This window comes from Anser brachyrhynchus (assembly GCF_964034855.1).
Source record: "Anser brachyrhynchus genome assembly, chromosome: 4".
NCBI classification, from domain to species: Eukaryota; Metazoa; Chordata; class Aves; order Anseriformes; family Anatidae; genus Anser; species Anser brachyrhynchus.
In genome coordinates this window covers 51,907,565-51,921,143 of record NC_137698.1, presented here as the reverse complement: position 1 = coordinate 51,921,143, position 13,579 = coordinate 51,907,565, and the positions used below count along the sequence as shown (strand labels likewise).

The 13,579-nt window shown below is 37.2% G+C and overlaps 1 protein-coding gene across 13 annotated transcripts in view; it reads right to left on the bottom strand.

The window, feature by feature from the left end:
- FRYL (FRY like transcription coactivator) overlaps window positions 1–13,579 on the bottom strand; it is a 171,636-nt gene that overhangs the window by 82,526 nt on the left and 75,531 nt on the right. For all 13 annotated transcript variants that reach the window (XM_080589906.1, XM_080589917.1, XM_080589907.1 and 10 more), the window contains 3 exons: window positions 9,783–9,836; window positions 4,015–4,154; window positions 3,449–3,545 (listed from right to left, as the gene is read on the bottom strand). In XM_080589906.1, the coding sequence (XP_080446032.1) occupies window positions 3,449–3,545; window positions 4,015–4,154; window positions 9,783–9,836 (291 nt within the window). The remainder of the gene's footprint in view (window positions 1–3,448; window positions 3,546–4,014; window positions 4,155–9,782; window positions 9,837–13,579) is intronic.

The window sequence follows — 13,579 nt, the reverse complement described above, 5'->3', positions numbered from 1 at the left end:
TAACAATTCGGTGACAAATTAAAAATCATGCATTGTTTAGAAGACCTTTTTAAAATGAGGTTCTTTTTAACACTACCGCTTTCCTCAGTTTCAAAATTAAACATTTGCCTAAAAATCAATTTAACTTTTTTTTAAAAAGCACTATAAATACATACATACATATAACTCTGAAGTCATAATATATATTTCTATATATAGAAATCTTATATTCTATATATATTTTATGTTTTATATATTATACATATTTATTATATATTATCATGTAATATAATATAAATAATATACAATATAATATTATAATATATAATATATAATTATATAGAATATAATATAATACATATTGTTATTATATATTGTAAAATATTTAATTATTTTACTATTATAAATATATTTATATTTTATTTTATATATTTTATATTTTATATAATATTTCTGGATAGGCTGGACTGATGGGCTGAGGCCAACTGTATGAGGTTCAACAAGGCCAAGTGCCGGGTCCTGCACCTGGGGCGCAACAACCCCAAGCAGAGCTACAGGCTGGGAGATGAGTGGCTGGAAAGCTGCCTGGCCGAGAAGGACCTGGGAGTATTGGTTGATAGTCGGCTGAATATGAGCCAGCAGTGTGCCCAGGTGGCCAAGAAGGCCAACAGCATCCTGGCCTGTATAAGAAGCAGTGTGGCCAGCAGGTCGAGGGAAGTGATTGTGCCCCTGTACTCAGCTCTGGTGAGGCCGCACCTCGAGTACTGTGTTCAGTTTTGGGCCACTCGCTACAGGAAGGACATGGAGGTGCTCGAGCGAGTCCAGAGAAGGGTGAAGCTGGTGAGGGGTCTGGAGAACAAGTCTTACGAGGAGCGGCTGAGGGAGCTGGGCTTGTTCAGCCTGGAGAAGAGGAGGCTCAGGGGTGACCTTATCGCTCTCTACAGTTACCTTAAAGGAGGCTGTAGAGAGGTGGGGGTTGGTCTGTTCTCCCACGTGCCTGGTGGGACACCAGGGGGACAAGGGAGAATGGGCTAAAGTTGCACCAGGGGAGGTTTAGGTTGGATATTAGGAAGAACTTCTTTACTGAAAGGGTTGTTAGGCATTGGAATAGGCTGCCCAGGGAGGTGGTTGAGTCACCATCCCTGGAGGTCTTTAAGAGACGTTTAGATGTAGAGCTTAGTGATATGGTTTAGTGGCAGACTTGTTAGTGTTAGGTCAGAGGTTGGACTAGGTGATCTTGGAGGTCTCTTCCAACCTAGACAATTCTGTGATTCTGTGACATACTTAAAATTTCAAAGCAATTGAGGTAGGGACTAGGACAATTACTGAATGTTACTGGTAAACAGTGATTAAGACTAACAAAAATATATCAGAAGAAAAAAATTACTGACTTGGCTACAGAAAATGAAGCACTTATTGGTTGGGAATTTCATACTCTCCTGTGTCAAGAAAGCTATTTATCCAAGAATTTCTGGTTACTGAAACAGGCTGTTTACATGCATATATAATACATAATACAATGAGTAATATATAGTTATTTAAATAAAAGATTTTTGTTCCTACACAGGTCATGTCTGTTGCCCTCTCTCCAGCTGTTCTCTGCTTGTTACAGAAAAGGCTGGATCGTACGCTTTGCACCCCATAAATCCAGTCTCTAAGAATTAAACAATGATAGGGCTTCCGAGAAGACAGGAAGATGGATGGAATATGAATGTAAATACATTTATTGACAGAAAGCCATCCTTTCCACATTTCTGACTGCCTAAAAGCAAATACTCATTACAAGCGGAACACACAAACCCTCCTTCAGATAATGCGTAAGACTGAACAGTTCTTCTACTTGCCGTAGCTAGGTTCAGTGGCCCATTGAAAGTCTTTCCCAAAGGAAAATATCCTTACCAGGGTCCTTAGAAAAACAAACTGGGGCAGGGCGGGTGGAAAACATCATATACCTCATCTAGAAGTACAGTCTGATATGATTTGTGAATGCATTTAAATGCAGAGAGAATCTTGTCCCTTAGCTTGCAGAGGGGTGGTCTGTGTTAAAAACTTTTGTGGAATTTAGAGATCAAACAAAATATATGATGACAACCCAGTCCATCAGCCATGAAGATGTCTGTTTGCTGGGTTTCTACAGATGATGAGGAAAGGGATTTAGACAAACAATTTCTCCAGCAGAAGAAACATGGCCAAAATCCAGAGAGACTTCCACATTTAGAAGTTCAAGAACAGATACAAAGAATCCCTACTAAATGAAAGTAGACATCAAAACCACACCAGAGTATCTATTCAGTACTTCCTCCACTGTTTCAAAAGGTTGAAGAATGACCACTGAGGCAGTTGACTTCAGAAAAACCCTTGTCTAGAGTACAAGCATCAACAGCTCACCAAGCATTGCAGGAGTCACCACATCAGACCTATCTCAGACTCTCTTTAGGCCAAAACGTTGGCACTTCTCCTGAAATCTGCATCATTGGCAACACATTCTAAACAGAAAAACTGGTACCAGTTCAAAAAAGCAGCAGCTTGCCCATACAGTACTGCAATCCTAAACAACCAATTCCATTTCGCTTCTTATTCAGCAATGGTAGAATATTGAGGCTGGGAGAGAACGTGAACTAATTTATTTATTTTTTTCTGTAAAACATTAACACAATAGTTTGGTGATTTTAACACTGTTTTCTGGTTGCTTTGTTTGCAGTAGAGGAGTATCATGATGACTGGTGGGTTTCTCAGCGAATGATCAGCAGCTCTAGACTGTGCTTTACTATTTTCATTTTCCTTGTACCACAAATAGGCCATACACAACTACATAAACACCCTACAAATGATTTGCAAACTAAACCATATACCTTTCTTTACTAAATACAGAAAACCATTTAATTTTCATATACCTGAAAAAAGTGTCTTTTTCATAAAAGACACAAAATATCTGACCAGACTTCCTGTTTCAAATACTTAAGTCTGCTACATCTTTCAAATATTTTTATATTAATATTTTTCCCCTCTCTATAAGAAAAAAGGCTGTTACTTGAAGCCAAACTCTACCCCTCTTGTGCATATACAAATGCAAATTTTATATTAACAGAACTTGTGCATATGGATACCATCTAGAGCTACATTAGCAAAAGGCAAAACAAAATTGCACACCCTTTCCAATTAAAAAAAAAAAAGCTGACATTTTAGTCTTGCCATTAAATGACTTCACAATGTATTTCAAAAATGTTTAAGTACACAAAAGCTGCCGAACATGAATAAAATGCTATTTTTACAGTTTTGTTTTTGTACTACATTAGCAGCTTTGGCTTAGTGGATCCAAGAACTGAGATAACGCAGTGCATAATTTCAGACTTACATATGCTTATCATATATATGCTCCAATTTTGTATATAACGCTTTAGAGGAGGTGACTAAAATTGACATAAAAAGCAAAAGATTAAAAGAAATATGCCAAAGCAAAAGAGCTTACCTGTTTTAGAACCTCTATTAAAACTAAACAAAAAATGAAATCTACAGCTAAGTCCCTCCTTTCAAGTAGATAGTCTCTTTCGCGTTGTTGGTCATCTCTAAAATAAGAAATCAAGAACACATGTATCATACACATGAATGAACACAAATATTACAGAGGTGACAACGTATCTTCCATGCAATCACAGTTGCACATATATAAAAATGCTTAGAAAAACTATCGAGCTTGGTCCAGCACTAATATCTTGACCCCTCCCCTGAAAGGGTCTGCCAACAAACAAGTCAAAATGGAGACAAACTAGCTTGTTACCAGGGTCCAACTTCGTTCTTTATATCAACCAGACAAAACATTTGTATCAATCAAACAAAATCATTAAGTCACTTCATGCGTATCACCCGTGCAAGTTAAATACAGCACTTCAAAGAAACCCATCCTCTTCCTCCACAGATTTAGGTAATGACAGATCAAATGTATAATGCTTGTCAAAAAAGCACAAAGCACTTACATTTTCTTTTAAGACACAAAAAAAAAATATATATATTTTTTTTTGCTAGGAAAACTCTTACCCCTTTGATTTTGTGCTAGATCGAGGTCTGTACTCGTAAGATTCATCTTCTGTTCCATTTTGACGCCTGTACCAGTCAAACAAGGTGCGTAATAAGGAGGGGAGACAGTGCTCTGCTACTGAGCTCATAGAGCTTATCAACTGAAAAAAAGGAGAAAAGCAGTATAGCATGACAAAGCAATCAGATTTATATATTTAAACATACAATATATTTAAATTTAAAATATAGTTATAATCATACTTTCAGAGCGGTGTTTAACATTGTTTTAAAAATAATATATTGTATAATTTTACAAATTAGCAACTTAATTTATCATTTTGATCTAGGAGAATTATCGTAAATATGACATGAAGTACTATGGCAAATTTAAGTAGTCAAGCTCATGGGGATTGCAAAACTCTAAATTTATACAAATATCCCAAATAAAAGCCATTGAGGGAAAAAAAATAACTAAAAAAAAGCGCAACAGATATTTTAGGATGTTCCTGAATGCTTCAATCTGTATTTCTGAAGCATGCCTACCTTTACATTATGACAGATAAAAGATAAACCTCCCAGATTGAGCAAGTATGTAACCTTGAAAACATGTTTCTTTGGTAATAATACAAATAAAACCAGCTTTTATTATTATTAGATATTCTAATCCACTGTTACTATACATTTGACTGTCCAGATCTCATTTTCAGCCTAATTCCCCTATCTACTGTCCTCTTTCAGAAAAGGGGGTATGAATTACAGACTTCGTTGAAACGGTGTCAACAGAACTCGTTACAGAAGAAAGACTTTAACATGGTATGAAACTTAAATTCTCTATACTTTCTTTAACTTAAAACTAACCGAACTCATCTATGCTTGGAGGGAAGAAGAATGACTAGAGAAAGACAGCATAAAACAGCATAAAACCCCTGTCAGGAGGCAGCGTGGAGCTAGTCAGTCACCATACCTGTGGCTAGAAAAGAAGAATTACCACATTGCTCATAAACGCCACATATTGATTTCTTGCATCTTTCAAATGAAAGATTTCAATAAAAGCCATCCTCATGCTATAACTTATCTGTTACTCGCTATTCATTACTCCAGAAAAGTAAGGTAATGCCAATGTCATCATTTCTTTGTCCTTATTTAAGGGATCCTGCTTTTTTGGGTTTAAGGAAGACATGGGGAGAGGTTAACCATAACAAAACCTTAGAAGAATCTTTCAACTATTGGAAAACTTTATTCAACCTGTTTAACCAACTATTCAGGTCACAACAATTAAGTAGTATTCTTAACTTTTTGAAAAATCCCTGAATAATACAAACAAGGATAGAGACCTTCCTCAAAATAAATAAAATTATATTATTACTCTGAAGTTTATAAAACATTACATCCCAGTACACAGTACAATCTACACATAATGCAAATCTGAAGAGGAACTAGGTTTTATAAAGAATCTGGTTAGATTAATGAAATTATTTTTAAAATTATTATTTTGTCTGTCATTAGGACACTCAATAAAAAAGGATTCAGTCGAAAAACGAAGCATGCAGGAGGGGAACTCTCTTTGAGCTAACTGCACAAAAAAAGATGAAGGCATTTATTGCAGAAAACACAAAACGACACAAAGTCCAGTTAATACGGAAAAGAAAAAGAAACTAGACAGACTGTGCAGGCTTGCTTGTTGCCTTGCATCTCGGAGCAAGGGCTAAATTTTGAGAATAGCTTCATTCTTACACTAGTCTATGTTGAAATCTTTACAACATGCTTTGGAAACCAAGTATTTGGAAACCAAGCCTGTTCCTTGCACACCGGTATCCATACAAAAGCAACAGCCAGGTAACCAACCAACATACATCAGAGACTTCTAGAAATGGACACTGAAAAAAAAATTTATCTCAATTTTACCACAGTAAAGTTATTGTGGTCTGAAATGCAGTAGTGCGTGATGAAACGGAACGTACAAGTCAAGATGTTGCTCAAGAGAATTTTCTGACAGGGAAGATGTCTGAAAAAAAGTTTCTTGGAAAAATAACAGTAGTGCTTTGGCAACAGAAAACTTATGAAGAGGGAGAGAAGAGGAAAGAAAAGCTATGAGCAAATTTGAGACTCTTGTGAGCCACTATTAAAACTATCATCCTTCAGTAATAGTAAGAGGAAGCAGCATCCTTCAGTAGGGAGCAGCATCAGAAAAAAGAACTCAAAAGACTAATTTGTATTGATGATGCTTAGAAAACTCTTCACCAAGGTTACATTAGCAAGGAATACATCTTTGCATCAGCCTGGGATACTTAAAAACCTCTGTTGAGCCTACTAGCACTCTCTAATCATGAGAAGAAATTACAAGTTAAAAGCATTAAGATAGATAGATAGGAAAAAATATTCAGAAAGCAAAAAGAAAGAACCTTTCTCGTGAGTTCCTAAACTGAAGGTATTAGTCTCAGCATAAAGCCATCAACATAACTGGTAATCAGAATGAAAGCTAGGGATAAGCTCTTTCTGAGGAAGGGGTTATGCATGTATCATCAACCATGACAATATAAAATGTATTTTTCTTTTGTTTGACGTGGGAATCGTAATATTTTTTGCCTTCAGAATGTACCGTCCATTTCCATTCCCCCGAATAATTTTAACACTGGCAAAATACATTAATTACTCTTTCTCTAAATACAGAAAGTTCTTTCTCTCTAAAAATAACAGGAATGTATTAACTAAGTTGCCCAGGGCTATGTTCAGTGCTTAATGCAGCAACCTCACACATAACAGGCCAGGAACAGATTCAGTGAACACCCAAGGTACCCTGTGCTGCCAATGTAAAATTTCCCCACAAAGCACTTCTATTCCCCAGCTCTCCCTCTGAGCTCATGGGCTTGTCAGTATAAGAAAAAGAAGAAAGCTGCATTTGAAACTTTGCCAAACTTATTCCTTAGGTCTTCCTACATGTTTTCACAGTATAATAATGCTAAAACCATTCATAAAAGCTCCAACAGTTGCAGAGTTTACATCATCTATGGAAACAAGCTGTTATCATCTGCTTAAAAAATTGCCATTGATAAAATGCTAACCCAAGAAACTGGATGGGACTGGACACCAGTCATCGTGACGTGTGCTTGCATTCCCCAGAATGAAACAACAAAGTGCACTCCAGCCTTAAAGGCCGCAACACATTGCTAAGAGCTGCACTTTACATATCCACCAGCACACTGAGAGGTAAGGAGAAAGAGAGATGCAAAGTTATAGCAGAGATGGGCCCAAATTCCAGCTATGTACAAAGTCCTTAAAACATTCCACTTGTGCCTGATCACAAACAAGCCTGAACTCAAGAGACACATCTACTTTCAGTAAAGTCACTGAAATGGCCAATATTTGCTTCTGTGTGATTACAAAGTTTCTGGTGTCTTAGGACAAGAGTAGGAAATTGCCAAGTATGATTCCAACAACAAACAAAAGAAGAAAAATACAAGCTATTTCAGTTTCAAGCTGTACAAGCAAAAATATTTTAAGAAATGCAATATATGCTCTGTAAAAATTCCTCTCCAGTAGCTTCTTGATGCACCAGGAATGATCAAGCATTAAAGTGCTACGATTTTTAACAGTTCAGAAGCTTACCAAATAAAAATTTTCTTCTTATTTTCCAAAGTTTAATACCTTTAAGCCAAATCTAGATTTTTTTGTTTCAATTAAAACCTTAATGACAAATAAAATAATCGTACTATTTGAAAATGAAAAAATATTGATTTTGCACATCAGGCTCTAATAGCAGCCCTCTTGTTCTGGTTATACTTCCAATTGAAACAAATTTCAGCTAATTAAACAGCTAATTTACTTTTTCATGATAGGGAGAGGCAACACAACCCACCTTCCTTTTCCATCCCTCTGGTCTTCACCTACTGAGCTTAAAGAATGACTTAACTAGATCTCCTGCTCCCAGAGTCCCTCTCGTGTTTCAGCCGCTCCCTTTTTATTAACACCCTACAACACTTGCTAGCTCAGTACCATATTGGTAGAGCGAAAGCTGAGACTCCCATTTCCTAAACTCCAAAGATCTCTGGAGGAACAAGGTGGCTCAGCAACAGCTCTGGCTTCTCTGCTTTGTGTCACTGGATACTACGGCCATTCTGGATCCTCCTCTCATGTATTTTGCCACTCCCTCTTCACTTTTCTGTCTTCCATACTGCAAACTACTGATCTGAATACAAGTTTTACATACCCAGCAACAAACAGAGAAAGTCTTAATTTGTCAAACTATGTTCAAAATTATCTATCAAAATTCACCTTCCCTATCATTGCAAGGATGCCATTCCAGTCTGATTCTCTCAAGATGTTTTTCAGTACCATTAAAATTCAGATCTTGATGAACCCAAATTAGATTATAAATATTGAAAGAACAAAATAAGAACTCAGATACATATATAAAAAACAAATTTCATTATTTTTAAAGTACTACATTTTCAGAGAAAATGTTTATTTCTATATTACAAATTTTCAGAAATTACATGCTTTATTATTTTTTAATTCTCTGCATTCAGCTTACTTGTAGAACCTATACATAGTTTAATATATGAATACTAGTGATTAACAAAAAAAAAAATCCTTAACTGGGAAAGAATTCTAGGGGGAAAGTTAGTAGAAAAAATTAGTAATACTACTGATTTACGGATTTCCTTAGATCATCCCTATCATTCAGATTATTTTGCTCTTGGTTAGCTTCAAAACAAAATACTGAAGCTACCAAAGAACTTATGTCACATCTCCCCTAAGCCATTTTCCTTGCTTGTGAGTTAGCTTTAATTTAAAAGATAATGGCCTTGTAGCACTTTGGATCAGAAAGCATTAAAAGGATAAGCGAGATGGGGCAGGGGGGAGGTGTCTGGAAAATAAAATTATAAATCAAATGTCATGTGCTAATATCTGTTTTCTCTTAAGGTAAGATAAAAAAGAAAGAGGTGCATGGATAGCTCTTAATTGAAAAACAGGGACAGATCCATACACTGCAATATCTAATAACTGTAACAGAGCAATAATGGAAAGTTTAAAAAAAATTGAGTAGGAGAAGATATGGACAGAATATTAACCTTCATAAAGTAAGAGGCTACTCAGTAACGGCTAAGGATAGGAACAGGCAAATAATGGGGCACCATCTGAGTGCTGCCACTCCTTTGCAAGGAAGTGGTTAAAGGACAAAAAGATGCCTGTATTAAGAAACAATTAGAAATACAGACAATAAACATGAATAAATTGAGCAAAGAGTTATTCCAAGTACAGTTCAGTTACTGTAAGTGAAACATAATAGCCTTAGAGTGAGACTACACTCAAAAAAAGAAGTAACATCCTGAACCTGCCTTAAGCCTTCTGCTATAGAATTAAAAGGCATTCAGTAACTGCCACATTACTGAAATTAACTTTATTTGCTTGTAAAAGCAGAATACCCAAACACCAAAATATTAAGTGATATAGGCTGAGGTTACACAAAGCCTGTAACAGGAATAGAAATAAACATAGTCTTTTCGTTCCTTACCATATTTCAGCAGCATTCCTCCAGCAGCTTTCACTGCCACCTTCAAATAATTTATCTAATCTTCTAGTTTCTTACTATCATATTTTGCAGTGGAAAATAAAGTCCCTTTTTTATTATTAAATTTTTAACAACATTCAAAGTCTAAGTCTTTTAAAGCTGATTCAGGCACCCTAATGGTTATATTCTAAGCCACCACAACAGAGGAAGCTCTATGCTACATAAAAAGAGGCCATCTTAATCCAATACAAAATGCCTTCAATTACATGCCTCCTACCTGATCAAACTGAAGATCTTCACCTCTTTGAAGAGATCTGGACAAGAGCTTTTCCTGGAGAAAAGAAGTAAAAAGAAATATGAATCTCATTATGCAATCAATGAGAAAGACTCCTTCTTTCTCAGTTATATTACAGAACAAAGAAATAAAATAATAATATTTAATGTGAATACTTGCATTATTTTTCAGCTAGAACCATTTCTGAAGATATAAAGTATACTCACAAAATAGAAAAACACAGATCTAAAATTAATTTGGTAGCATAATAGTAAAATGACCTAACGACCATCAAACAGAAAATCTTAAACAACTCTCCCAAACAGCTGGGCCTAAAGAATTGTGCTCAATGAAGACAGCTGGCAATGTGTGCCATGCTGGACTTAGAAGGAAAGCCATTCCCTTCTGAATTAGGGAGCAGTGTTGGACTGAACAACTGCTCGGTCCATTTCCAATCTGCTCTTTTCCCTGTACTGTAAATGAAATGAGCTAGAAAACCAAGTCCAGGAAAAGAAGAATATCAGTAATAACTTCCTTTACAATTGAAATACCCTCATACGGTACAGAAATGATACAATATTAATAGAATTTAATTCTTACAATATTTCATTGCTACCAGTACCATAAAACATTCTGTTAAAAACAGAATTCAATTATATTCATGACAAAATAATTTAGTGAGAATTACAGCTTTGAGGAAAACAAAACACGAACTACAATAGGTACAGCTACAAGAAATCCAATTTTTAAAGCTGGGGTATCCTGGAAAGTTAAAACCACAACTAAGTCCTGCATATAGGTTCTGAGGGCCAATGTTTTACAGGTTGACTTGCTAAACCATAAGCCAAGTGCAAAAAAGCAGGTTTTAAAGGCATACTAAAAAGCAGTCGAATACATAAAGATGAGCATTTCCAGCTAATTAAAGACATGTTGAAGCACTTTTCACTTTATTATAAATAAATCAAAAAAATGCTATCTTTGACATGGCGAATAAAAGAAGTGCTCAGGTAGGAAGTTACGAGCACACATCAGACTGCAGTGAGCAAACCCAGGGATTTCTGCAGGGAGGGAAGCGGAGCAGCAAGCTGGAAGAGCTGCTGAGTGCCTGCTGTGGGATGCACAGGGAGGCGTTACGCTGTCAGCAGACCCAGAGGCTGTGCCCAGCTAAGGCAAAGTAACTGCTCAGCAGCTCAGCGAGGGACAACACCCATGCTGTCACGCTGCTGCCGGGAATGTAAAAAGTCAATATTGGTTGGCCTTTAACTCCTGCTGGACTGAACAAACAGACAGACTGTATGGTATACAGATTCAAATGGGGATTGGGCATTTTTTGCAGCAGACAGATACAAGAAGTTTCGAAGAGTAATGGGCAAGTTCACATTTTCTTTGAATTAGAATTCCCCCCCTCCACCCTTTTTTTGGCTGCAATGGAAGCTTCTACTGTAGGTGAATTCATGTTACCCATACCATGCTTTCAGATAAACTGCACAAATAATTGTAATCTTATTGATAAAGGAGGAACATGAGAAGTGTCCCACCCTATATAAACATCATATACTGCTGAACGAGCTGAGGGAAAATAACTGGAAAACTGTTTCCTGAGAAGAGGTGGACTTTCCTATAAAGCGAAGTGACTTTCCCATAAAACACTTGGTAGAAGTGAGGCTCCTTAAGCCTCCTCATGACACAATGTGTGTTTTTACCACAGTGCGACAACACTGTTATACAGGTGAACAAACACTGGGTTTATTATATCCATTGCGTGTGCCTAAAACCAGACATAGCCAAACAAAAGAACACTACAAAATTAAAGTGAAATGATCCTGAGGTCTTTAGACAAGGAAGTTGATAGCCATGTCAACAGACAGCACACTATTTTTAAGATACTTTTGAAAATTTAGCTTGTTCTGTTTTTTTCCCCATGTGTAGTAATTAAGACTTCTGTACATCAAGTGTTGATAAGATTTCTAAGATTTTTGTATCAGAAAGAATGAAGAGATTACAAGTTCAGAATACTGTCTCTGTATTTTTTAACGGCATTAAAATCTAACTGCCAAAAGGTAAATATCACTGTAGTTAATACAATGCCTACCAAACAAACATGACAGGACCAAATAAAGACTCTTTAACTCAGTCACACGTTTATCAAGGCCTTTGAATTATTTGTATGGCTTTAAAGTTCATTTTCTTTCAATGTATTTTTTCCGACACTGCTTTGTCATTGTCCCAGTTGTCTCACGTGACTTACAAAAATCTATCCAACAGCATGAAGTAAAGGTCTGGAAACTTTCACCGAATTAATAATTTAAGATTTATCTCCCTGGCTTCCTGAAGTTCAGAGAGAGATGGAAATAATAGGTCTACATTTATCTTTTACAAGCGAAATGAAAATAAAACGCTATTGAATTAACCAAAGAGCAGTCTGCATCTGCAGAAAAGCAGAAATGTCAACATATGGCAGGCAGCAGAGACCAGGATGTAGACGTACGTGCACTGCGCAAACAACCGCACCGGTGGAAAAAGGCAGCACCCACTGGCGCCCCTCCAGGGCTCCCCTGTGCCAGCCCCTGGTAGCCTGGACACCTCCGCGGGGCAGCGGAGCTGCTCGGGTAAAGGCAGCAAGAGTCGCGTGCTTGTTTCTGTTTTCCTTCACCTGGAAAAGCTACAGGTACCAAAGAGAGGAGTGATGCTGCCTTGCACCTCATCCCTTGCCTGCGTAGCCCAAACACTTGCATTCTGTAACTCGGAGCCCTGGGCAGAAACGCAGTGTGTTGAATTTTACAGTTTTCAGAGAAGCTTTTGAAAGTACCTAGAAAAGACTTGCTGCAGCACACGGTATCAGGCTTAGCAACATTTAGTTTCTACATGATGGGAAACATTTGCTAGTGCTGTCAACAGGTTTAAATATTGCGTTGGTTTTGGCTTAAACACAAGATTGAACTACAATTTAGTGAGTTAGCAGCTTACCCAGTTAACAGGGTGGTAACTTGGAGCTACCAGGTTAAACGGTCTCTGTTTGCCTTCTAACCCTCTCTGCTTACACTCAGCCTGACAAAACACCAGGTAACTGAACCTGTCACTGATCTTTTTCGCTACTGTGGTTTGTCTCACGCCTGGGAAGGCTGGTATCAGGCCTCTCCCTTATCCTCTCTCAGCTGTGGAGGAGCATCTCAGACTACCAGAACTCAAATCTTGTTTGAGCCCCTCTTCCTTTAAAATGATATACTGCTACAAAAGAGAGGAATTGATTTAAAAAGTAATAAAAGAAGGTGTATTAACTTCAATTACTCACTAAAAAGAAGGCATTCGTTCCCACGGCTACGTTTGGTACTTGAACACCTGTTCAAGTTACTGCGCTCTGAGAAACCCTTCCAGTAACTTTGGAAACTGCGGTATTAACATTTTGCAGGCAGAGAACTCTGAATTAATCACAGGCAGAGAAACCATTCAGTCGTTTTTTAAAATCACAACCCGGTCCCTGAATGAAACCCACACATTTGGCAGCACACCTACCTTCCCCCTGCCCCCAGCCACTGTCCTGCTCCGAAGTTGCTGTTTTCTATCCGCTTGTGTTCCCCTGCTGGCACAGTCCTCTTCAAGTTTTAAAAATAGTGCCTAGCTCCTAACTTTAATTGGTCTGTCTCCAAGCTCGATCCAACAGCCTACCTTTATCGCTTCATCTAACACATTAAACATTTATATAACACTATATATGCACACACACACATATATTCTCTGTATAAACTTAATTATTTGCAGCCATGTCGTCTGACAAAATCAAATCAAACTACAACAACAAG